Source organism: Bactrocera tryoni, chromosome 1 (genome assembly GCF_016617805.1).
Source record: "Bactrocera tryoni isolate S06 chromosome 1, CSIRO_BtryS06_freeze2, whole genome shotgun sequence".
In the NCBI taxonomy this organism is placed as follows: domain Eukaryota; kingdom Metazoa; phylum Arthropoda; class Insecta; order Diptera; family Tephritidae; genus Bactrocera; species Bactrocera tryoni.
Genome location: NC_052499.1, coordinates 25,596,264 through 25,621,336, shown reverse-complemented (window position 1 = coordinate 25,621,336; position 25,073 = coordinate 25,596,264). Strand labels below are relative to the sequence as shown.

The following is a 25,073-nucleotide window of genomic DNA, read 5'->3' as shown; positions in this document are numbered from 1 at the left end:
TCAAGTGTAAAAAAAATATTTCAGATATTTGTCTGGATTTGTCAAAGACTTTTTCCTCAATGCATATCAAAAATAATTGATTTGATCATCTCAAAATATCAAGTCCTGAACACTAGTGTTTGGGATCCACGAAAATCCTAATGAAAGAAAATTCGAACTTTTTCTAACTTCCAAAAGTACGCTTAGCACTAAATATGTATAATGAAAAGGTACGTGTCTAGGCTAGAATTATTTTAGTTATTGACTAATCGAAGTTTCAAACCGGTATTCAAACTAGTCAAGTCTCTTATCAGTTCACTTTACTTATTTATTTTAGATAGTAATTTCAGAAATTTTATTCACCAACTCGTAAAAAGTTCCAGTTTTTTGAAGAAGAGTAGTCTGCTGACTAGTTGGGTAATTGGTAAATCGAAAAAGTAACTGATAAAAATTAGATAGACTGTTATAAACACATATCTTCGGTGGTTAACACTAGAAAAAACATTTTCTTAGCTTTACAAAAAGGAAATAGGAAAATAAGTGTTGCCAGAACGAATAAGGTTGTCCTGCTCAGGGTGACCATATCTATCATAAAATAGTTTGATGCAATTCAATTGACAGGGAATAGCTGCTAGTTATACAAAATTTGAACGATCTTAACAAGTTCTCTTGCATTTAATTCAACATTGTTGTTAATTTTTAAAACAAGAAGAGTCGAGTTCACGCATTTGCTTTCATTTACCTCCTTTGAACGCTGTCTCTTGCTCTCTTGGCAACATTTTTCATTGTTTAATTCAAAATTTTATATAAACTCTTAAATCTATGGCAAACAAAGGACAAATCAACACCATGCATTCTTTATAAATAATTTAATATCATCATCAATACAAGTAAATTTTTAATTTGCATGCAAAACAGAAATGGCAGCCCTTAAAATTTGCTTTAGCACAATCGTAAAATATATTTACCAACACAATTTCTACTTGCAGGACGATCATAAGGCTTTCAGACGTCAACTGGAGGACAAACGTCCCATTGTCGAAAGCAATTTATTGAGTGGACGACAATATATTTCGAGTGAGCCACCTGTGTCGGACAACAGCGATACGGAAGGTGAGTAAAATCGGCCTGAAAATGCACAATGTTGTTACAAATACAAATACAATGCCAAGCGCCATCAATACACACACATACGCGCACTGATATTTGAATGAAGGTGCACATATACAGGGATATTTATGTATGTGCATGCACGTGTTTGATGTATCAATAAATAATCACTGAAGCGCACACACAAATAAACAAAACATTATATATACATGTATATATGGGTATGTGTGTGTGCATATGAAGAGCGAGTCCTTGTCTGGTGTTAATAGCATTAAACAGTCGGGATCATCATGCGACACTCAATTGCCTTTCCAAAAAAGGGCTACACTGAACGGTTGCCAGGCACACATACACATAGATAGGTATGCAAGCGTGTGTGTTATTGGCAGAAACCAATTCAATTGCAGCCATATATGTATGTGTGTGTGTGTTGGAGTTAAATGGTATCTGTTTGTGCAGCTGCAAAAACAAAAGCAAACAATTACCCATCAGAATTGTGTCAATTCAAACACATTGCAACACCATCAACTGCTCAGTAGGCCATTTTCAGTCGACGATACAGTGGTGGAATGTTGCTGACAAGCAATTGCTGTTGCTATTGTTGTTGTGGTATAAGATAGTAACGTCAATTGCTATTTGCTTGTAATTGGAGTGTATTGTTAGCTCTCCAACTAAAATAGAACATGTGCTTGTTATGTTTATGTACAACCTACCTAAATTGTTATATGTATATGGGTAGATTTTTTTTTTGGGTTTTGAAAAAATGATATTTTAATGCAAAATTTTTCGCTCTACAAATAAGATCTACAAGGTTTGTTCCATTAATAACTTTCCTTTGGAAGTTATACGCAGTTAAAATTATGCATCAAATGAGCTAAGCATTTATACAAGTACTACATAGGTGCGCCTTATGTATTCTGTGTTGCTTATACGACATGGTGTACCATATGAATAACTGCAAAAAATAATCGTTTTAGAAGCTGCAATGCTGATTTGGTTAACAAATACATAAAACAGTTTGAATATATAACAATTATGTACCGGGTACTCTTGAAACCCGGTTACCTGCTAAGCTTGTTTACTAAAAAGTGTGGAACATGCAAGTATACATACATATATTAACGAAGAGAAAAACCGAGTTACGTGCAACTTTCTTTTTATTACTAAACATGAAATACCAAAAAATAGAAAAAATTAAGGAAAGAAACTAGATGAATCTTCTGAAAATTCTATACGGATTGCTCTTGAAAACCGATTATGATCTATTGCCGATTATGATCTATTGCAATATGCAAGAAATAATAGAAACGAGTAAAGAACCAATATTTCATAAATTTTATACCGGTTACTTTTGAAAACCGATTATCTCCTCTTGTCTGTTTTCTAAAAAAAAATGCAACATTCAAGAAAAAATAAAAAGTAGTGAAAAGCCAATATTGCAAAAAATTTATACCTGGTACTCTTGAAAACCGATTACCCCCTATTGCCTGTTTCATAAAAAAATGCAATATGCAAGAAATAAACGAAAGTAGTAAAAAGCCAATACTGCAAAAACTTTATACCGGATACTCTTGAAAACCGATTACCTTTTATTGCCTGTTTCATAAAAAATGCAATATGCAAGAAAAAATAGAAAGAAAATGCCAATTTTCCATAAATTTTATACCGAGTACGCTTGAAAACCGATTACCCGCTTATATACATATATATTGCACATACCCAGCGTTTTCACGAATAGATTATTGCACACGCCAGTAAAATGTATTCTCATTTATAGTATACTATGATATCGCATTCGTAGCAAATGATAAGTCTGTGAAATCGTTTTAAAGAGGTGTTCTGGTTTAGAAGCCCAAATTTTAGGTATTTTTTTGACGCGATACAAAAAAAATCAAAAATTATTTTTACTATCCATTTTTTTGCGTGCTTTTTATTGATATTCTAAGAATACAAAACATAAAAAACATAAAAAGAATTAAATTTAAAAAAACTGCAGGGCGGTGAAGCAGAGACTGATGAAACAATGGCTTGTCCTGGTGTGCAGGATATAAATCCTTTCCGTGATCTAAAATGAAAATTTATGCGAAATCCGTGAAGAGTAAAAGTGTAGCTAACGCACTACGAAACGTTTTTGAAAAAAAAAATTTACAAAATGCTGGAGGTTTGAAAAAAAAGTTTCGTATTTTCACCGTGTTTTTGTGGTTCGGAATTTTTTAAAAATGAAAAAAAAATCTTTCGAAAGCTTTTCGTAGTGCAATACTATAATGTATAAGAAAGCTCTGTGTAAAATTTCATGTGAATCGGTTGAATAGAACGTGAGATATCATGCACACCTTTTCTAGAAAAGTTGTTATGAGAAAAACGAGTTAAAAGTTTGAGAACTAATCACGCGCGGTCGGAGTCGGAGTCACAAAATGAGCTGTAACTTGGAAAATAATTTGAATTTCGAAAAATCCTCTTAGGGGCATTTTCTTGAAGGGTTATACTATAAAAATATGCAAAAAAAATCAATTTTTTCGAATTTCTAAACCAGAATACCCCCTTAAGCCTCCAACTATTTCTAAAAAATATATTTTTTTGTCTGAAAATTTGCTTTATCTCTTTACCTAACCTTATTTAAATCGATGTATACATACCATCAGCTAATGTTTTGCTTAACAAAATAGAAGTTCACTTCTGAAGAAATACAACAACAGATTGCCGCATTCGAGTTACGGGTCGAGAAGTGTGTCCCACCGACTTTTCACATCTTTATGACGCTCTAAAAACAATACTGAGTATATCAAAGAGTTCAGAGTAGTATAATTTTACTCACTCTCCATAAAGTAATGCATTCAACTAACGCAAATAATAAGCGATGAGCATGCTGAACAACTTTCGCCTTAATTTCATTATGATAGCATCCTCAGACAACCACTAACCAAATTTAAAAAGCTTTTGCAGCGATCCGTTCCGAATTGCAGCGTTGGGTTTGCCAATTTCAGACTAATACGTATACCAGTCGGACTAAAATTTTTTTTTAGAAATCCCACATAACCGTGCGTCAACTCTATACTCATGCACAAAATATCAAAAAAAACAGTCGCTTAAAATATCGATTGCAATTGAATACTGAATTTTGTTTGAAATGGCAAACAACTTCAGCCATTAGTTTTTACTGCCAGTGGGAAAGAGTAGAGAGATATTTATGCTTATATCCACACAGCTCACTCACGGCTACCCACATATGAAGCGCAAAGAGTATCACATATCCTGCCAGTAAACCGTGCTGCGACTCACAGCCATTTCACAAATAGTACATTTTCAGCAAATGCCAGTCTACAGTCGCTCTTGATTATGCTGTCGAAAATGATATTCAATTGGCCTTATTGTATGGCTTTTAGTAGCTTTGTATTACTATAGAAAGTTATGCTGACCGCAAACTTTTAATAGTTCAGCATATACCCCTAGCATTAGCTTGGTTTCTGAAATCAACAAAAATTTCCATATTTCGTCATAATTAACCAGGTGATTACATAGCTCTGGTAAAGGTGGAAACATAGGAAACCCATTCGTTCTAAGAAACCGAAAAAATGTGGCTCGCAAAACTCTTGTGAACTTGTCTCACCTGTATGATGTTATACTGCGAGAGAATTAGTTGCATTTCAAACTATTGAATGACATATATTTATTAAAACAAAAGTGTACATTAATGAAGATCAGATTATGCAGGTAGGTTTCATGCTTGTATATTTTCCAGTCATACTGTCGGACATAAATTTATTCGTCAAGCTAACCAACCTTTACCCAAAAAGTTTTACCATGTATCCTCCTCCTCTTATTTTTTCTATGGCATCACAAAGGACTACGTATAGTCCACGTGCGATCTTTGATCAGCCATCTAACCTAACCTAACCTAACTCTCCTCCTCTCTAATTAATATGGAAATATTTTTTAAAATAGGCAGAGCTAGTTGGCCTTTCCACAGGAATGGTGGTTGGTTATTTTGATGTTGGTAAAGAAAATAATCCCAAGGTATTTTTGACAAGTATTGCTAAAAGCGCGACTGTCATAGTACTGACATGGAATTGTCGTTGCTCTTTCTACTTGACTTTTCAACTATATCTCGCATTGTAACGGGTTTTTAAATAAGAGCGCTACAAAAGTTTTTTAAACAAAACAAAAACGGTTCGATATATCGCTGAAATTCTTTGTTCCTTTGATAGTACACTCGATGTCATTATGTATGGGACTCGATTTCTTTTGCATGACCACTACGGGCACGCTTGCAGAAGTCTAGAACCCAATTTTCGACGGTTTTCAAGCATGATCTGGGCCATTTCCTGAGATAACACGTTCACCAAACTTGGTTTTCAATAAATCGATTGTGACATTCACTATGCGACTTCTGGCACCATTCCCAGGTTGGAACCACATATTTTCCAAGTCCATATCATCCAATTCGGGCAAAAAATATTTGGTTTATCATTGAGCAGTAGCGACACTAAAGTGCTGGTCTTGATCATCACGAAAAAAGTACGGCCCAATTACGCAGCCAACCGCAACAAACCGTATTTTTTCCGGGATGCGATAGTGGATCATGGGGTAAGTGTGGGGATTACTGCCTGACCAATAACGCATATTTTGCTTAATGGCGAAGCCATTCAGCCTCATCGTTGCAGATGATTATTCGCTGAAAATCCGGAACATTTTCAAGTTGTTGCTAAAGACGAAGTTTTTGGTCAAGCGGCTTCAGTTCTTGCGTCAATTTGATGTTGTAAGGATGTAGGCCACGGTCTTCTCGCAAAATTGGCCACAACGACGTCAAACATGCCCAGCGCTTGAGAACGACATGTGAGAGACTTCCTCAGTTGATGCGCTAGCGGCAGCAATATTCTCGACACTACGGGCACTTCTATGTCTCACTGGCAAGGGTACATTTTGTACTGTGCCTGGGAATTCAAAGTTTTCCGCTAGGCGCTCAATTGTTGATCTGACAGGATGATTATGACGACCATAATTTGGACGTAGCGCTCTTAAAGTTCAAAGCACTGACTCCGGTAATAAATTTTAATAATTTCGACTCGTTGTTGGCAATCTTTACGGAAGAGAAATATCAAAAGAGTGAAAATAACATGTAGAAAGTTACTTTGGCAGTTTAGGTGCCGCAAGCCTAGTCTATCGGATCGGATATTTTATTTTAACAATATTGGTTGCAATCCATTAGTTGCGTAAAAGAGAGTGGTAAAAGCTCAAAGTAGTACTGGTGCTGAATGAACCAGTTCGAAATAAATGTATTTCTCTACAGGATTATTAATTCAGCTGTGGAGTTCAACTCCTTTTTTGTGGCCACATCCGACCATAAACACATTAAACCAATTTACTTCAGCCTTTAAGCGCTCGCTGCATGTAAAGACACACAAACACATATGTACACTTATATGCATGTATACATACGAGAGAAAGTATATATGTATGTGCGTGGAATTTTCGATAATGTTAATATTGAGCGCAACAACAAGTTGCCACATGTTCACACTTTCATGCATGCGGACACACTGCGACCGCTTGCATGTCGATTGGCGTAAGCCAGACAAAAGCACTTATCAACACGCTTGTGAAAAACACGCCAGTGCAAGAGAGTTGGAAAGTGCGAAAAGTTCAAAAGAGGCAAGCGAAACGAAACGAAAAGTACACAGAAATGCTGCTTTTAATGTGATTTTGACTTTAGTGCAAAGTGAGCATGCATATGTGTGTGTGTGTGTGTATGTGGTTTTGGCAATTTCACTATCGCACACATATTAAATGCACAACTGCCGGTCAGTGCAGCCATTAAGTGTACATAGTGTTGCCACCTCGCGAACGCTTAGCCAGACTGGGCGGCGTCAATGGCCTAATCGTAGGTAATTGTTAATAGTGTTAACGCATAATTACTGCCGTTAGTTGCGTGCGATTGGGTGGCTTAAATGGCGTTGCCAGAGTTGTTTAATAAAATTAAATGTGGCTAAAAGCGTCGTAAAAGCGAACATTGGCGTTAAGAATATGCTGGCGCAAATTGATTTTGTTGCTGCTAGTGCTTTTATTGTTGCTGTTATGCTTCAAACTGCTAACTGAAGCACGCGCTAAATGGCCGACGTTAAGTTTATACAAGGTCGAGGGAACGAGAGGGGCGTTAGTTAATGGAAAAATTAGTCAATTTTGCTTAAAGTCTTTATTTTAAAACTGCACTGGAATACCAAAACTTTAAATATACATTTTTTATCGACCTTAAAACGGTGTAATAAGTATAATCAGGTAATTATTGGAGTTTTTGGAATCTTTCGCTGGCAAAATGTACATTTGAAGTACAAAAGGGAGGAGACGAAGTCAGAAGAAGCAGATGATATGTGCTTTGTTCTGCTCGACTACGAGGTCTATTCGAAAAATAGTGGGAGCGTGCGTTTTTTGGAAAAAAATTATTAATTCATACACACACCAACACATTAATGTTGTCGCCTTCAAAATAATCGCTATTCGATAATAATTCTTTTTAAATTTCGCGAACAGTTTCTTTGATCCATTTCTTTTGACAACGCTTATTTGAATTTCTGACGAATTTCGGATTTATTTGAAAATTGCCGTTCTAAAATGCAAATTCTACCGATCCCGATTATCCAATCGGATTGTTTTGAAATTAAAGTAAACAGTCTATAAAGCAACCCACTACAATAGAAGCCAATATTTCTTTTTTTCAAGCTCGCCGAAAATAAATACTTATAAATGCACATACAAAGAAACAAAAAATGTGTGTTCACAGCGGTGTTATTTTTCAATAACGATTCTTCTAAAGAGCGCAAAGTTGAGGGTTTTGTGGTGTAACATTTCTTTTCCTCACAATAATTTGGAATTAAGTCTTTGGACAATTGTTATTTCGATTTTTTTTCGATCCTGTGTTATGAAAGGAAGCTGATAAAAATATTGGGCCTCTGTTTGGCTTTCCATTCGTAAGTGAAGCCTTCTGGTATTTTCATTTTGCCAGAGAGCTTCGAAAATCGAATATGAGCAATTGAGTTTACTAAAATATTAATGCATTCATTTCTACTGCAGAAAATGAGTCTGATTTTAAAAGTACAATACCAAAGAAGTTACAAGGCATGTTTTATAAATACGGGCAACTCTACATAACTAACTGATTATATACAGCATGTTGCTACTAGCTAGTTTTGTTCATCTAACGGTTGGACGTATCACCTAAAACTAATCGAAATTGATATAGGGTTATACATATATAAATAATCACGGTGACGAGAAAAGTTGAAATCTGGGTGACTATACGTCCATCCGTCCGGGCAATTCTTCTGTTGTATTGTGTAGAAAAATTAAAGGAAACGTTGTAGGCCCATGCTGCGAGGTAATGCGCTCAACAAAAATTTCCTTCAATCAAATTATTGTTTCGTTGGATGTATGGCATGCAGCGCCATCTTGTTGGAACCAAATGTCGTCTACATCAGCATTCTACAATTCAGGCATCAGCAAGTAATTAATCGTGGCTCTATAGCGTTCCCCAAGCAGTGACTTTTGGATCATGATCTTCAAATGCGACTATTTTTTTTATTAACTTACCCATTCCACCAAAAGCGAGCTTCATCCATCAATAAAATTTTATTATGAAAATCAGAATCGGTGGTCATCTTTTTCAACGTAGTGGTCATATTCACCGGACGTGCAATTCGTTCGATGATCATCTTGGAAGATTTTGCAAGCAGAGTTCCAGATAAGTCATTTTATTATGAAACGGCAAAGCAAACGAAGTATATCTTAAGTAAGCGCTGTCAAAAAGCTGTCTTATTGAAAATCATATACACCCTAGACAAAGCTGAAGGTAGATTTTCGGATATGTAACCGAACTAAAAACAGTGGAGTATTTGAGCTGTCTTAAGTACGAATTTGAGTTCAAAAATTTTCCATCACATACAACTTTTTTTTTGTAATATTAGTAAATGGTTGTGATTTGACACCTACACAACTTGACTACAACACTAAAAACATATGTGACAAATTAGCAAGCAACGGTATCTATTGAGAAAAAATTTTCATAAAATTTTATTATCGATGTTTAATGGACTTGGGTTCTAAGTGCATATAAAGACACTAGCCTTTTCTGAACAAGAATTGCTGTAATTTATTTATTTTTTTTTGGTCTATATAGGAGTTCCATCAGTAATATTGGGTGATCTTTCGACTCATTTTATAGTGTTCTTATAAACAATTTTTATTTTAATTGTTGACAGTTATTTGATATTTGAGCCATTTAGAATAGCAAAATTTGTTTGAAGTCTGAATAAGCAAACTTGTTAGCAGCGCAGAAAGCATTGAATACAAGCTATGCCAGTTCAATGAAGTATACGCATATTCTTTTTTAATGAATTCAACTCGCCAACTTCCTTATGCTTTTACATACAAAATCTCTCAGAAGAACTAAAATCTTTAAGAAATGTAATTTTGAATTACTCTAAAAATAAATTTTGCTTTTGCATTGCTTTTAATATTAAGCCGAATATCGTTGCTTCAAAGTAAATATTTAATTTAAACTACTTCCATAAGAAGATATTAAAACTTTGCAAACCAAATACTGATATATTAAAAATATTTTTCCAATATGAAATGGTACCAGATAAGCTCCTTGCCCCTTAAGGAATCACCCAATTTTCAAACTATACATTTACTTATTCCGTCAATTCTGCACAAACCTTCCGTAAACGTCTAATATTATTATGTGTGTGTCACAATGACATCGCCTCTGTGAATGAAAATGGAATTATAACTTTTCCCCAGAAACCGAATATCCCAAAACACAGTTTATTCATCGTTTCCGCTGCAATTGCTAAACCATCCAGCAGAAATGTGGAAATGTGTGTGCCTGAAAGCATACACGCACACATTCACAGCTGCGCTGATATGCATAATGCTGCAGGCGCTCAACCTTCGCTCCATCGGGTACTAGTTTGTCGCAAATTTCATCGCTTTCGATGCGAAATTGATGCAAAACAAACGAAACAACAACAAAAATAGCAAAGGAGCAGAAAGAAAAAAAGCAGAAGAAAGGCAACAATAACAAAAAGCTTAAACAAAATTGAATTCATCGAATTGTATTCACTGATTGTGAATGGGATAAAAGTGAAATGATATGCAAATCAAGTGGCGCTGCAGCGGCGCGCAGAGAATACTACCGAAATTCGTATGAAATATGCTCGACACACTTTCCAAGCAGGATATGTCGAAACGGCGCTCTTCTGTGTGAGTGTCTAGGTTTGTGTGTGTGTGTGTTTGGGTGTGCCGCAAGTGCACCCACAGCTGACCTGTTTCGTTTATGCACGTAGCACTGTTCGTCTGCCGTGCAGCTTTATCGATTTATTGCATTGCAACAGTTCGTCAGTGCCCCGCAGGCCAGCTGAATATTCATGCCAGCATCCGCAAGCCCTCGCTGTTTCCCTGCTTTCTTGCTGTGCTTTTACTTTTCGTGGAGCGTTTGCCATCAACCATTATGCTTATCACTTAATTTGATATTTGGTATTTCAACTGTGCCACGAGCAAATTCTTTGTGCCACCCTGTCCACAGCTTTTGTTGCTTGTCACTGTCACTCTTTCTGTCGATTCTTCGTTTATTCCTTGCCGTCTTTCCTATGATACAGTTACAATTTGAATTTTCCCTCAAATGTTTCTCTTCTATTCCCCATTCTGTGCGCACATGCCCCTGTCTTGTTGCATACTTTTGGGCGTTTACGCTTCCTCTTGTTTTGTTGCATACTTTTGGGCGTTTTCACTTCCTCTCGTTTTGTTGCATACTTTTAGTCGTTTGTGCTTGTAGCAATATAACTTAAATTTTTTTTAGTTTTTTTTTTTCAATGTAAATTCAGTACTAAATTTAAAAAATTCAGTGGGTGGAAAAATTCCTGCTATTTTCTGGGCAATTGGCGTACTTTGTATTAACAAGCGAAAAGCACTATATGCGAATTGTTGAGTTCGATGAAATGGAATTTGTTTTGGTTCTGCAGAGAACTGTTTTCGAGTAATTTAGTTGACAAATTTGGTGTGATTGCACACAATCTCGTTCCTTTATATCACTGAGAATCATGCTTTCGCACACCTGCCTCTCTTTTTCTATACCATTTTGTTAGAAAATGGGAACGCAAATTAAAAAAAAACAATGTTTTTGAAGAAAAAACTTGTTTTTCGGGCAATATTCGAATTTTGTTAATTCAAATAGATCCTATAGACGGATATTTTCCGATTAAAGCGTCTTTCAAATTATGTTTAACAGCTTTCTAGTACGATTTACAATTACTTGAAAACAGTCCTCAGTCTCGCGGTTTAACTCTTCGCTCCGACTAAATATTTTTCCAGCGAGCAACCTTCGTGATCTGAGTATAGGAACAAAAGAGTTGGCCTAACACGCAATATTTTATATTTATAATCATTAAGATACATACTATTGAATGATTCCTACCAAATCAGAGCATATATACGATATTTAGTATTAATTCGTATACAGCGTTTCTTACATCTCAAGCTTTTACTACGTTCCTATAAGGGGTTGAACGAACTTGTGACAAGTTTGTAATGGGTGCTATTCTTATGTGATACCGTTATTAGATACCGTAAATATTTTTAATGTAATATTTAAGGGTCATTTCTGGTCAATTTAAATTATAAATTTTGACTTCAAATTATTATTTTTATTTTTTTTTTCGTTTAACGTTTTTTTACACCCTAAAGAGTGTAAACTAAGTTTGCCGCGAGGTGTATAACACCCAAAAGGAACTGTTCGAGAATCTTTAAAGTATCACCATGACGTGCGGGAGTCGCGAACTTGTCCCTCCGTTTTTGAGATATCGATCTGCAACACGTTCTTCCACAAGAAGAACCGATATCGGACCACTCTAGCATATAACTACCATACAAACTGACCGAGCAAACCTAAGTCCCTGTAACGAAAAATTGTTTATTTGACAAGATATCTTTCCGAAATTTGACATTACAGTTATCGTTTCAGGCAACAGTAGCATCTCTGAACATACTATTAAAATCAGACCACTATAGCTCTTGAACTGAGCGATTAAATCAATCTAAATATATTTTTATGCTATAAAAAATGCAGCTGTGAAGGGTATTATGACTTTGATGTAACTGAAATTAACTTGTTTTGTTTTTGTTGCTCTTTTTTTGCATTTTCATTTGTTATCGTTTCCACGTCGCAATATTAGAACCACTATGGCGTATAAGTAACATTTTGTTAAGAGCTTAAAAAGTTCAAGATGGGCTTTGGACTTTTAAATTTACCTAAAACCTTGGATAATATAAAGGTTTTATCTGCCAAATACAACAATTTAATACTTCAAAATTGAAAATAAAATAGCGAATTTCAAAAATTTAACTATGAGCAAAATACTGCTCGAAGAGTATACATATTATTCCCATAACCTCTACTGAGCACATCTCTGAGTGCATAAAATCAAACCAAAGCCACAGCCAGTTACTCCATAAAACCATTTTATATCACAGCGGCTTCGTTTACAGCAAGAAAAATAACGCTTATATTACCCAAGGGATCACTGCAAGAGGGGAGAAGACAGAGATTAACATATTTAGTGAAAAGACAAGCTTAACATATTTAGTGTAATGATATGTGAAACTCACTGCTAGAAACTATTGTGAATTCTACATATTGCTCGCCTTTATAAGGATTAAAATATTAGCAAAACAGCTACGGAGTTGTTTGGCTTTGGTTTAGAAGAATATTAAGATTACAACTAACTACTTAATTTAATTGCTAGAAAACGCTCTAAAACAGCGAACATTAAAACAAAAATGTAGATTTATATAAGAAATATTGAATGCTTAACTCAAAACAAGCCACACTTCTTCTTCAAAACAACAACAAATGCAAGATAAATTTGTTTTTCTATATTACTCGACTTAGTTATCAATTTAAATTCCCGCTGCCGGGTAAAGTTGCATAACAAAGCACGTCACGCACAAATGCCCAACAAAAACAACAAATTGAATTGAAGCAAATCCTTTAAAAATTAAATTTGTATGTAAATTTACCTGTCAGAGTATGAACCTGTTGTGCATAATGAATGCATGAAAATGTTTGTGGTGAAACTTCTGGGTATGGATTGGGTAGCAAAGATGGTTGGGAAATAAAAAAATATAAGTTATATGAAAATAAAAGAGTAGAAACCAGCAACAACAATATTTGCATAAAAGTGAGAAAATAAATTTGTAAATATACACACACGTAAGGAAGTATGCATACATATTAACACATACACAACTGTACACATAATTAGGTAATTGCGATTATTTATTGAGATAAATAAATAATTGTGAGTGACATTATTATATACATATTTACAAGCCCATATGCCTAAAAACCGTTATGTAGCAATTACCTGCTCGTGGTAGTAGTGTTGTTTTTGTCATAATCATATATATTATAAATGTATATTTAGGCATTTCGCTCATTTATTGGTCTGTTATAAGTGAAATTACTTATATACAAGCAATTTAAGGTCTTCCGACGGCCAAAAATGAGTTGCCTCAAAAATTTAATCACTTCCAATCAGTGTAATCAAAGATATCAGCGTTAATGTGCGCCACAAGGCGGCCGACGCCACCACTTCTCAAAAGATATGAACTCCACGCGCCTATACACACACATACATACACACACATATGATGCTGAGTTGTTGTTATTTTTGCTCTAAGCAACCCAGTCACGTTTTAACTTCATTACTTATGCATAAAGTTGTCAATTTTTTCACACAAACAATTATTTCTTTTTTTTTCTCTTTCTTCCCTTTCGCCTTCCTTTTAAACGCACAGCAGCACACGACAGCGATTCGCGTTATTTGAGCGCCGAGGAGCAGAGCCGCGAGCTGACGCGCAGCATACGCCGTGAGGTTGGCAAACTTTCGGAGCAATGGAACAACCTAATCGATCGCTCTGACAACTGGAAGCATCGCCTGGACGAGTACATGACGGTGAGTCTTCAAAAATATATTCAATCGCAACTCTCTGCTTTCTTAAACCAAAACTACAACAAAAACATTGTTTTCAAATGCGCATTTACTTCACTTAATATTTTCGCCACTTGCCCACCTTCGCGGTAGCGGCCGCTGGGGACTGCGGCTGTCACTCATTCATATTGAAAATTACTCCGCGCTGACGTGCGACGGTCTTTTATAAAAGTACATTAACAACAAGTTGCGTCACAAACCAAAGTCGGCGGCTTTGACGTTGTCATTATTGTTGCGCTGCGCTTTTTTTATTTTCTCTGCTTTGCTTTTCCTTACTTTGTTCAATCGGCATAAAGGCTGGTGCGCCGTGGCGTATACGTAACACACGTTGTTGCCGGTGATTTCGTTTGACTGTCTCGCGTCATTTTAAAAATTAACACATAACAGCTTCTGTTGACGGCATGTGCAGCGCTTAGAGGTGGCGAAGGAAATTTATAGCACACAAACACCTCCCTTCTCCGCTTCTTTCAAGCCCTGCCGTTATTTTTTCCGCAGCCCCGGCTGTGCTGCCGTTAATGTTGACTGGAAATCACGCAGCTGAATGAGCAGCCTGAATTATTAATTTTTTATTATTATGCCGCTTTTAGACGCACGTCATGCACAGCGTCATGCATATATATAGAGCCATGTATTCCAGCGTTCTTATGCATTGTTACAGCTAATGTAACGGTCTGCTTCAGTACTTGGAATTTGATTTATTATTTACAAATTATTATTACTTCGCAAAGTTGTAAATTGCTCAGGGTAATTGACTCTAAGCGCAAGTACACTTTAAAGTTGAGTAACTGTGAATATTGAAGGAAGTTTGTAAACGTTATTTGCTTCATAGAATTTTTTTTAGACAAGCGAGGCCTGTAATTTTAAACGAATTATAGTAAAAGTGTTGTTTTTGAAATTCACTAAGCTTTGGATGGCTTTATGAATTCACCGAAGTAGAGCAAAATCCGTAAAAGGTAGGTTTGCATCCGGTACTTTGTACGTAGTAGAGTCATGAAAGAACACAACATCTTCTCACCTTCTCACCGAAAGTCAATCTAAGGTTTGTTTTAAAAAAAGTTAGGTTAGTTATCACTGATGCCAGAAAGAGACTTGACCAAAGACCTGAACTATACCCCAAGACAACAGTAATTTTTTACTAAGCAGATCAAATTTTTTAAAAGTATTGAACTCAGAGTATTCTTAATGAGCTATAAAAGAGTTTGTAAAAGTCAATGAATTTCGCGCGACTGAAAATTTATGTATTTTGGTTTTGGGGAGTTTTGTGTATTATTTTATTACAATATTTTTCATTAGAAGATTATGCGGAGAATCTCAAGCACTGTCTTCCAATAAATTCGTAGAGCTTTCGTTGTGTTTCACTCGCTTAACTGCTGTGTTTACAGCCTAACCTCATGAAATGAATATCTCCTTCACCTTTGTTGGGTTCGAGACTCATCCAACCTTTTGATAATTACGTCTCCAGTTGTACTTCGAACCCAAAACTACTTCCAGTTGGGTCTCCGCTCAGATCAAAACTAGTGACATTTGTAGGTTGAACTCTTTGTAAAGATACATATAGAACAATATAATTTCATTCAAGCTGAAGTATTAGACATATCACTATTTTCTGACTAACTTAACTACCTTACCGCAAGTCAAACACCTTCATCCTCTCAACCCACTGGCGGCAATGAGTTTATACAGTTGGATCACTGAACCGTTACTACACCTAATAGTAGACAGTCTGAGGTTTAGAGGCTTTAAAAGTAGTTCATGACTTTGAAAGTAGTGATGACGGGAAGATAACGTCATCACAATGGGACTTCCTAACATTTTTAAGCCTTGTAAAGCTGGACCGAACTCTCGTCATCACATGCTATCAATTTTAACTGGCAATGGTACCAGAGCCATGATTGTCACCGCTGCTTTAGCTCGGCTTGGCTGTCGCATACCTTGCCCTTGCTGGGTTCATCACCTCCCTACCTTGTAACCATTCTTTTGTTTCAGGGTTTGGTTTCGACTACCGCTGGTGTTGTTGCCTTCCTGGAGCTATGCGTAGCTCCAGCTCCCGTGCCAGTGCTAGCCAAGCTTCTCGTCTGTCTTTATGCTGGATCTTTTCCATCTTGTTACGAACACTGCTCTCTTCCCGGAACCACTAGTTTTCCGCCTTAGGAGGTCCGGTCGGCTTTTTTCACCTTTGTTGTATTTGTTGATCTGGTTCATATTTTAGACACACGAGTGTAGGGGAAGGTATGATCGCTTGCGCACAGCTTCACTACGCAAGTAAAGCTATCTTTTTACGGAGAGCACCAGGTATCCGAAAACTCAAGACTTATTTAAGAGCAATTCTGACTCGGATTTGGATTGATCCTCGGAACACTTTCCAACTAAAAGTTTCCATATTAAAAGTCAGACCTAAGCTAAATGCTTACGAACTGCAACAGGGGCGAACAGTTATCGTCATCCTCGGGAAGGGTTCCGCGGAGTATTTTTTCCATTCCTTTGGTGAACATATACCTCGAAGTCGGTTGTGTTAACCGTTTAACGCTCTTAATAAAGGATAGAAAAGGAAAGGAAAGAACCGAAAGCTTTCACATGTCTTTAACCATGAGCAAAAGTATGTAACGCAAGAGAATACGTGAGAGCGGGAAAAACAAAAGGTAAATGAAAAGGTCGCAGAGTTATCTAAGAAAGGAAAGAGAGAAAAATGGAGAAAGAGAAATCGATATACATAGATAATTTAAGGACGGTACAAATTCAACAGTGATAAACAATAGAAGCATTTTTAGTGTAATTTATTGTTCCGTTATTTTATATGGTAAACTCACCGTAAATTGGTTATCAATAAAAGTGGTGTATATATTTTTAAAATATATTTTAACAACTTATTTTTTATTCAATATATAGCTTTCAATTTTCACTTCTTCAGCCAAATCACGTATTCCTTTCATTTTTTCTCCTGGCATATTTGGCTTGAAAGTTCGCTGGCATAAAAAATTTGTCGAACTTATTTGTACATGTTTTGATAACAATAATTGAAAACTCAGAGAATCTGTAAATTAAATTTTCAATTTGCCAACGATTGGGCACTCAACATATAATCTAAGCACCCGAGGGCACCGCTAGTTGCTAACCATGGCGATCATAAAAATTGTCCCACATAAAATCTAACTAAGAGTGGAAAGAGAGGTCGGGTTTGGCGTAGCTGCAGACTCATCGATGCAAACTTTTTAATGGAATTTATGTTCGGTGCGGATGTATTTATTTTTTTTTCAATAAATTTAATATACCTGAAGCATAGCGCAAAAAAGTTGTGCGGTCGAGTACCAAACTTTCTCAACAAATACACCCAAAATCTGCCTGACAAGAGAGAGTGCGCGAACAGACACAAGGCAACCATGGCTTTAGCATCAACTAAAATATCTAAAAAACAGCTGCGCAGCGCCAAATTTTAATAGCTATGAAATGCAAATACTTCAACTCGAACTTTTTCAAACACACAACACGTTTCGAAACACCTGAACCTGTTGGTTGGCTGGCACACAGACGCCTATGCCTGTGTGTGTCTATTTTAAATTAGCTCGAGTGGCTTTGGTGGAGTTGGACATGCAGCTGCTGCCGGAACATTATATGCCGCATATACCCGTTATTTATTATCTGCGCTGTATTTTTGCTGAGTTTGAAGGATAAAAATGGCTCTTTAATATAATTGTTTGAGGCTGAAGCTCGAAGTGTTTCTTCTGCTTGCTTATTTTTCCAAACACTTCCATGAGTTAGAAGCTCTAACTCTGAGCACAAATTTACCAACTTTTTTGAAATTTTCTTAAAAGGCATTGAAGAAGTGTAGATTACAGTGTAGTTTCCGTTACGAGGTTAGTTTTTATGTCGATAAAATACACCCTTATCAGCAAATAATTAAAAACTGATATAATTGATTTTTGTCATACGCATAAGCGTTGCTATTCAGCAACGGACGAACTCACCTTTTATATTACTTTGCACTGTCATATGTATTAATTGTCTCAGCGGTGAATTTGCATACATTAAAAGAAATAATTTGCATTCAATTTCAGTCTCTCATGCCATATAAAATGAGTTTTTTTCAAAAAAAAATTTCTCATGATCTCTCTCAAAAAGTTAAATAAACTATTCTGAAATTTTTTGAAAAAAATATTTCAAACTCTGCCAACGCGACGCCATTTTCAGTGACCCTTCAGAAAATAGATGCTCCCACGTTGGCAGGATAACTCTTTACAGGATCATCTGAAGTGAAAAAATTACGTATTTTAGTTAAAACCTTAACTTAGAACTTGAAAGAAGGAAAAAACTGAAAATTGAATTTTTGGCAGACATTTTTACAAAGAAATGAAAATGTCAGTGAAAATTTCGTGAAATTTCGTGAAATTTTTTTTCAAATAGTTGTGATCGAAAAAAAATCATTCGTTCAAGTTTTTAAGAATTATATGTATCTCAAAGACCTGTGTAAAATTTTATGAAGATCGGTTTGAATTGTTCTCCAGAAATCTTGCCAACCGAAACACAGTTTCGAGAAAAACGCGTTTAAAGACGACACACTTAGCCTGACTAGCCTCGAGCGCACAAGTTCTTAAAGCTATATCTCCGAAACTACTACTCGGATCAACTTGAAAATGTAGGACAATATTCTAGAGTTGTTGCAGAATTTTTATCGACATAAAAAATTGATTTTTTGAAACCCCTTAACCCATGGAACCCCTTAATAAAAAGTGGACATCTTATGCATTATAAGCTTGAGCTGTGTTTTGTTTTGAAATCATTTCTCGTTTCCAAAGCAAGCCACTATTGATTACTTTAAGATTTAGAAGAGAGTAAAAGAGTCATAGTGCCATTCTTTTAGATAAGCGTGCTCATATAGGAAACATATGCGCTAATTTTTAATGTGAATGCCAGGTTTTGCTTCCAAGCAAAAATTACCAAAGACATATACAATCCATAAACTGAAATGGATATCTCAACAAATTTTTTATTATTTATTCTTAATAAAAATTGATTTTTGTGTATCTGTGGGACTTTATTCAAATTTTCAGAGATTATTTCCCGAATATAATACTTTAATAAAATGCAAAATCAATTCTCTGAAAATTCTTACTACCCCTATTCTGTTAATTAAACTTACGAATAACCCCAAATCTACTAAACCCCAACTATTCTAACTTTTCACAAATAAACTTTAAAAGAAAGATCCGACTTTTCTCATTCAACTCTTTGTCGTTCTACTAAAATCTGCTTTAATTCTACAACACTTCAATGATTGCTGAAGAACATACCTAAAGTAAGCTGGCATTGAAATCAGCAATTACTACTCATTACAAATTAACGGTAACATTAGCATTAACTTAACACCAAAACAATAGAGCGAAACAAAATGCGCAAAACAAAAAAACAAAACGAAAAACAAAAACAAAACACGCTGCAAACGTAGAAGGGAAACACGAGCATTAGTATAACCATCCGAGTGCGAGCTAGATAGAGATCTTAGCCAAAAACCTTAATGGAGACACTACAAAGGCAAGAGTTCTGAAACACTTTGGAGAACAATTACAGCACCAAAGCGTTGTCGTTTGCAGCACAGAGTCGGCGTCGACGGGGAAGGTATAATGCACATAATGGTTGTGATAATTGAAAACTAAAAACTATGCGGCAATGAAATTTGTTGGCTGAAGGGCAACACACACACAGACTACGCTCGGTAAGGACGAAAGTGTGTACTGCCAAAGAGATAATTATGTTAAAAACGACGCAGATAAGCGAGGTTCTGCATGAGAAAAGTGAAAATTTACAACTACAAAATCAGCAAATAAACAGCTGGCAGTGTAACAGTTTGGGGCGCACGAAAGTATGCAAAAGTTTTTAATAACATTAAATGCAGCACGGCGTGAAATACACAATCGAGAAAGCTAAACGTTTTGAATATTCAATTTGTCAACAGGACACATTGTTGGTTGACTGTTTTGGGGTGGAAAGTTGTGACACAGCAAATATTAATGCGAGCAATTAGTGACGAGGATAGAGAGAATACATAGGTACTTAGGTGCTTATTGCCCGGGGGTAAGTTTGGACAGATATTTGCAACTCCACTTGCCTTTGGAACAGCTTTTTCACGTCAGAACTCTTCGCGGAAATATAGTCTCTTTGAATACAGTTTTTTAATATTTTCAACGCGGATTTGTAAAGTGATCAAAAGTTACACAAACTCTGTCGAAAAACTATCCTACACACAAAATGCTATAAAGCTTCGTCGCGTTATCGAAAATCCTACAAACCTTCTTAAGGGGGTACTCTCATGTGAACGCACACATTTTACCACTTTTTAGGAAAATTTTTTTATGCGACAACAAAATTCAATCATTTTAATTTTTTAATATATTTTTATTTGCATTTTGAAATGTACAAAAAAATTTTTTTTTTGGTTTTTTACATTTTTAATATTTTTTTTTTAAATCAAAGTAGTCCCCAACAAAAAAAGTAGTTCACTGGTCATGGTGATAGCGGCTGTTCATGTTGTCTGAAATAAAAAAATCTAATGGATTATTATTCAGTAGTTCTGCGGCTATCGTCCCTACCAAATATAATCAATTTCATTAAAAAAAAATGTCGAACTTCAAAAAAAAAGTCACGAAAATCTTGTTTTTTTTCGTTAAAAATCGTTTAAAAAAATATGAAAATATTTTCGAAAATAAACAATTCTGGTAGGGACGATAACTATAAATGAGTAGAAGAACATACGAGGTGTGTTCAAAAAGTATCGCGAATTTTGTGTTTTTTCAAAAATTATTAATCATTAAATTAATTATGAATAAATAATGAATATCTATTTTGTCCCCTTCAAAGTAATCCCCATGAGATATTATACACTTGTACCAACGGTTTTTCCAATCTTCGAAGATTTTCAAAAAATCATTTTTTGTATCTTCTTCAGCTCCTCCTTCGATGCCGTCTTTATCTCGTCAAGAGAAGCGTAACGTCGTCCTTTCATGGGCCTCTTCAGTTTAGGAAACAAGAAAAAGTCACAGATCTGGGGAATACGGTGGCTGGCGCACAAATTACGATGTGTGAGCAGGGGCGCTATCGTGGTGCAAAAGCCAATTTTTGTTCTTCCACAAATCCGGGCGTTTCTGGCGGATTGCTTCGCGCAAATTGCGCATAACTTGCCAATCGATATGTTTAGGTCCTCAGCAACTTCTCTAACGGTGATTCGACGATTGGCCAATACCAATTTTCTCCACTTCATTAATTTTCGTCTGTTGTTGAGTACTCGGGCGTCCAACCGCTCTTCGTCGTTCACATCTTCTCGGCCTTCTGAGTACATTTTGTACCACCGATAAACAATGCTTCGGTCAAAGGTAGCTGCTCTGTATGCCACAGTCAACATTCGGAATGCTTCCGCGCACTTAATTTCGTTTTTCACACAAATTTGATACAGGTTCTTGATCCATTTTTTTGAATAGGTAAAAATCGAAGACGATCCAAAACACGTGCAAGCAAAGCAGCTGCCAACAATTAAGTGAACATTCAAAATGGCCGAGCTTGTCGGCATAAATGAGAGACATGAGTACCAACATAACGCCACAAAAAATTAGAAATTCGAATATACGTAACCCGCGAAAATTCAAAATTCGCGATACTTTTTGAACACACCTCGTATGTAAATTTTAAAGCAATCGGTTGAATACTTTTCTTTTAGAACCATGACAGTTTCAGAAAATGATGATTCGAGAAAAATGCGTTTAAAATTTCAAGAGCTGCAGACTTGTCATGGCGCCTGGTAGACAGTCACTTACGACACGTCGGTGACTTTGAGCTGTAACTTATCAAATACTATGTTTTCAATAGGTTTTGCTGTCAAAATATAAAAAAAGTCGGATTTTTGAAGTGATTACATGAGAATACTCCGTTAAGGAGTTACGTTCCTATTTTCAGAAGCTTAAATAGCACAGCAATCAATTATCACAGAGTTATTTCGATGGAAAATCATATCTGAAAACCATAGCCTTCTTCTTGATCTTTTAAAGTTTAAAAGCTTAACATTTGTGAACAACCACAACGACATGACAACTTGGAGTTGCCAACACAAACAATTTTTATTGCTGCAACTATGTACACGAAGCACACACTCACACATATGTACTGGAAATGGGCAATAAAACGCCACAAAAGCAATAAAAAACAACAACACTTCTAGCATTCCACAAAGCAGACAAAAAGAGCGTTTTGAATAAAAGGAAAAGTTACTGAAAGGAATTAACTGCATGTGGAGTGGAGTCTGCAAGAGCGCCCGGCAGCGCATTAGTTTCTGCTGCATGGGGGAAATAGGCTCTGCAGTTAACGAAGACAGAGTGCGCTTGTAATGGAGTTGTAAAACTACAAAGACGGCCAGTTAACTAATGAATGTCGGACTGGCGCATAGGAGATAGCAATACGAGTTTCCTGTGTTCTGTCCGCAGTCGTCAGCTTTTAAGTGTCGGTCAGTGTTGCTTGGTTGGCTGAATTGCAATTGAGGCGCTCAGCCAGCGCTGAGTACTGTTAGACACATTGTGTCTCAGTTACAGGACAGTTACTTTGAACAAAGCTTGCGGTGGAATGGCTTCGAATTGCAAGGTTTGCGGTGGGGAGTTTCGCTCGGAATGATGTTAACTAACAAGCATCAGCTTAAGTAGTGGATGACAATGATTGCAATCTGTGTGCCTCGAGTACTGACGTTTTTTAAATTCTTGTTTTATTGTCGTTGCGAAAAAATACACTATCCAAGTATTTGTCTAGAATACAGTTGACTTAACAATCCGTGGTTCAATTAAAATCCGGTTGTTGTTACGTAGACCCGACTAATCATAGAGAAATATGTCCACTCTTTTCTAGTCCAATGGATTCGACGTTCTAACAGATCAATTGAAAAGTCCCCGGCCTACCATAGTAAATCACTTTTTTCTGCGAAATTCGTTCTTTTTTTCATGCAACATAGTTCCCTTCAAGGGTGATACACTGAATATAGCGATCCTCGAACTTTTTTATACCATTATCATGGCTCAATTCATGGATTTTTGCCATTGTTTTCACTGACTTATGACACGGTGCTTTGTTTAAGTGAAACCGCACTTTCTTTTTCTCCAAATGCTGCCATTTTTCTGCGATTTCGTCGTTCAAATAATGTAATAGTCGCTTGTGACGATCCTTTCTTTTTCAAGGTAATCAGTAATCAATAGACGCCATAGCCTTTCCAGTCGCCTATTGCGTTTTTTTTTTTTTTGCGCTTTGGCGCGGGCTCATATGAGTGTTGATTGGACTTCAGAGTGAAATGATGGAACCATGTTTCATCCATTGGCACAAACGCTGACGCAAAAACTCGGATTTATTACGCTTAAACATCTCCAAACTCCACTCCGAATCATCAATCCCTCGTTGTTTTTGGTCGAAAGTGAGCTCGCGCGGCACTCACTTTCTACAGAGCTTTCTCATACTCACTATTCGTGAAAGATAAGATGTAGGCATTAAGTTGGTATCTGTAGAGTGCCTGCTATTCTGCGGTCATCCAAAGGTATTTTGAGAACTTTTCTTCGTCGGTAGCAACCTCTTTTGGGAGTCCAATGCGTTCACCGTCCTGGCTGCTCATTTCACCTTGTCTCAACTTAGCATACCAATTATCGATAGTTGATTTTCCTGATACTATGTCTTGACATTCGTTATAAAGCCAAGTTTTTACTTCAACCGTATTTTTGCTTCGAAAATAAATATTTTCTCAACACGCGAAATTCCTGTTTATCCAATTTTGACATTAACAAAATCTGCTTAACTCAAAATGGTATAATTCACAAAGATTTGCGACTCTGAGAGCATGAGTCATTTCTACACTTCTTTATAATATATGTAGTTTGGATCGAAGTTGCTACATAATCTTAAGTACAAGATCCTTTGTTATGTGTGTATGTTCAATGTACGAAATCTTTTAGTTTCAAGAATAGTTTGTAAATGAACTTAACAATATCAGAATGCGGTTACTAGGCATAACACATCTGGTTTCACTATAATTACATGTAATTTGGTTATGGTGAAAACATATGCCATCAGCATGATATGGGTTGTGAAACCTTCTGAATTTCTGCCATCAAAGGCAGTAACATGGTTGAGTAACAAAACTTTGTTTTTATAGTATTGGAAAATTTCAAAAAAAAAGAAATTTAAGAAAAAGAAATAAGACCCGGATAAGATACTGCCATACCGCTATTGCCACAAAACGTTCAATTTTTGGAAATTCAAAGAAACATTTTACTCAACCAAACAGCGACACTTTGGTTTATTGGCGAAGCTCATTAAAGCACAAACGGGGCTCATCTGAAAAGATGATATTTTGCGCGAAGAGATCTTAACGTGTCCACCGGAGGACGTGAATTTACGTAACAATGTTGGACAATTTCCAAGCGGTGAACAAAAGAGTACTTCGACGGACTGCTAGTATTATTCATACAAGTACACAGGTCTGTCGCAAAAGAAACTGTTAAAAAAAACAACAAAAATTCATATTTTTCAAATATTGATTATATTTTTATTCAAAGTAGTTTCCTTGTGCTTCGATACAGCGTTTTGCCCGGCCAATTAGCATTTCAAATGAGTTTTAAGGTCATTTCGGAATGCTCTTGAGAATATCGGTCGTCGCCTTTTGGATAGCTGAAATGTCCTGAAACCAGTGTCCTTCATAGGCAAATGAAGTTTTCCAAATAGGTAAAAATCACAGGGTGCCAGATCAGATGAGTAGGGTGAGTGATTAATGGTTAATATGGAGTTTTTGTCAAAAAATCAGTGACAAGCGTCGACCGATGACACGGCGCATTATCGTGCAACAGGCGCCAGGACCCTGCCTCACGGTATTGTGGTCGAGCGAGACGAATGCGTGACAAAAGACGCTTCATAACATCAAGGTTTTTACCTTGATGC

General features: G+C 36.2%; 1 protein-coding gene across 4 annotated transcripts in view; it reads left to right on the top strand.

The window, feature by feature from the left end:
• Positions 1 to 25,073, top strand: part of LOC120766809 (dystrophin, isoforms A/C/F/G/H) — a 776,746-nt gene that overhangs the window by 358,442 nt on the left and 393,231 nt on the right. For 3 of the 4 annotated variants that reach the window (XM_040092514.1, XM_040092517.1, XM_040092516.1), the window contains 2 exons: positions 969 to 1,092; positions 13,936 to 14,093. In XM_040092514.1, coding sequence (XP_039948448.1) covers positions 969 to 1,092; positions 13,936 to 14,093 — 282 coding nt within the window. The remainder of the gene's footprint in view (positions 1 to 968; positions 1,093 to 13,935; positions 14,094 to 25,073) is intronic. The other variant, XM_040092515.1, reaches the window with a different exon arrangement.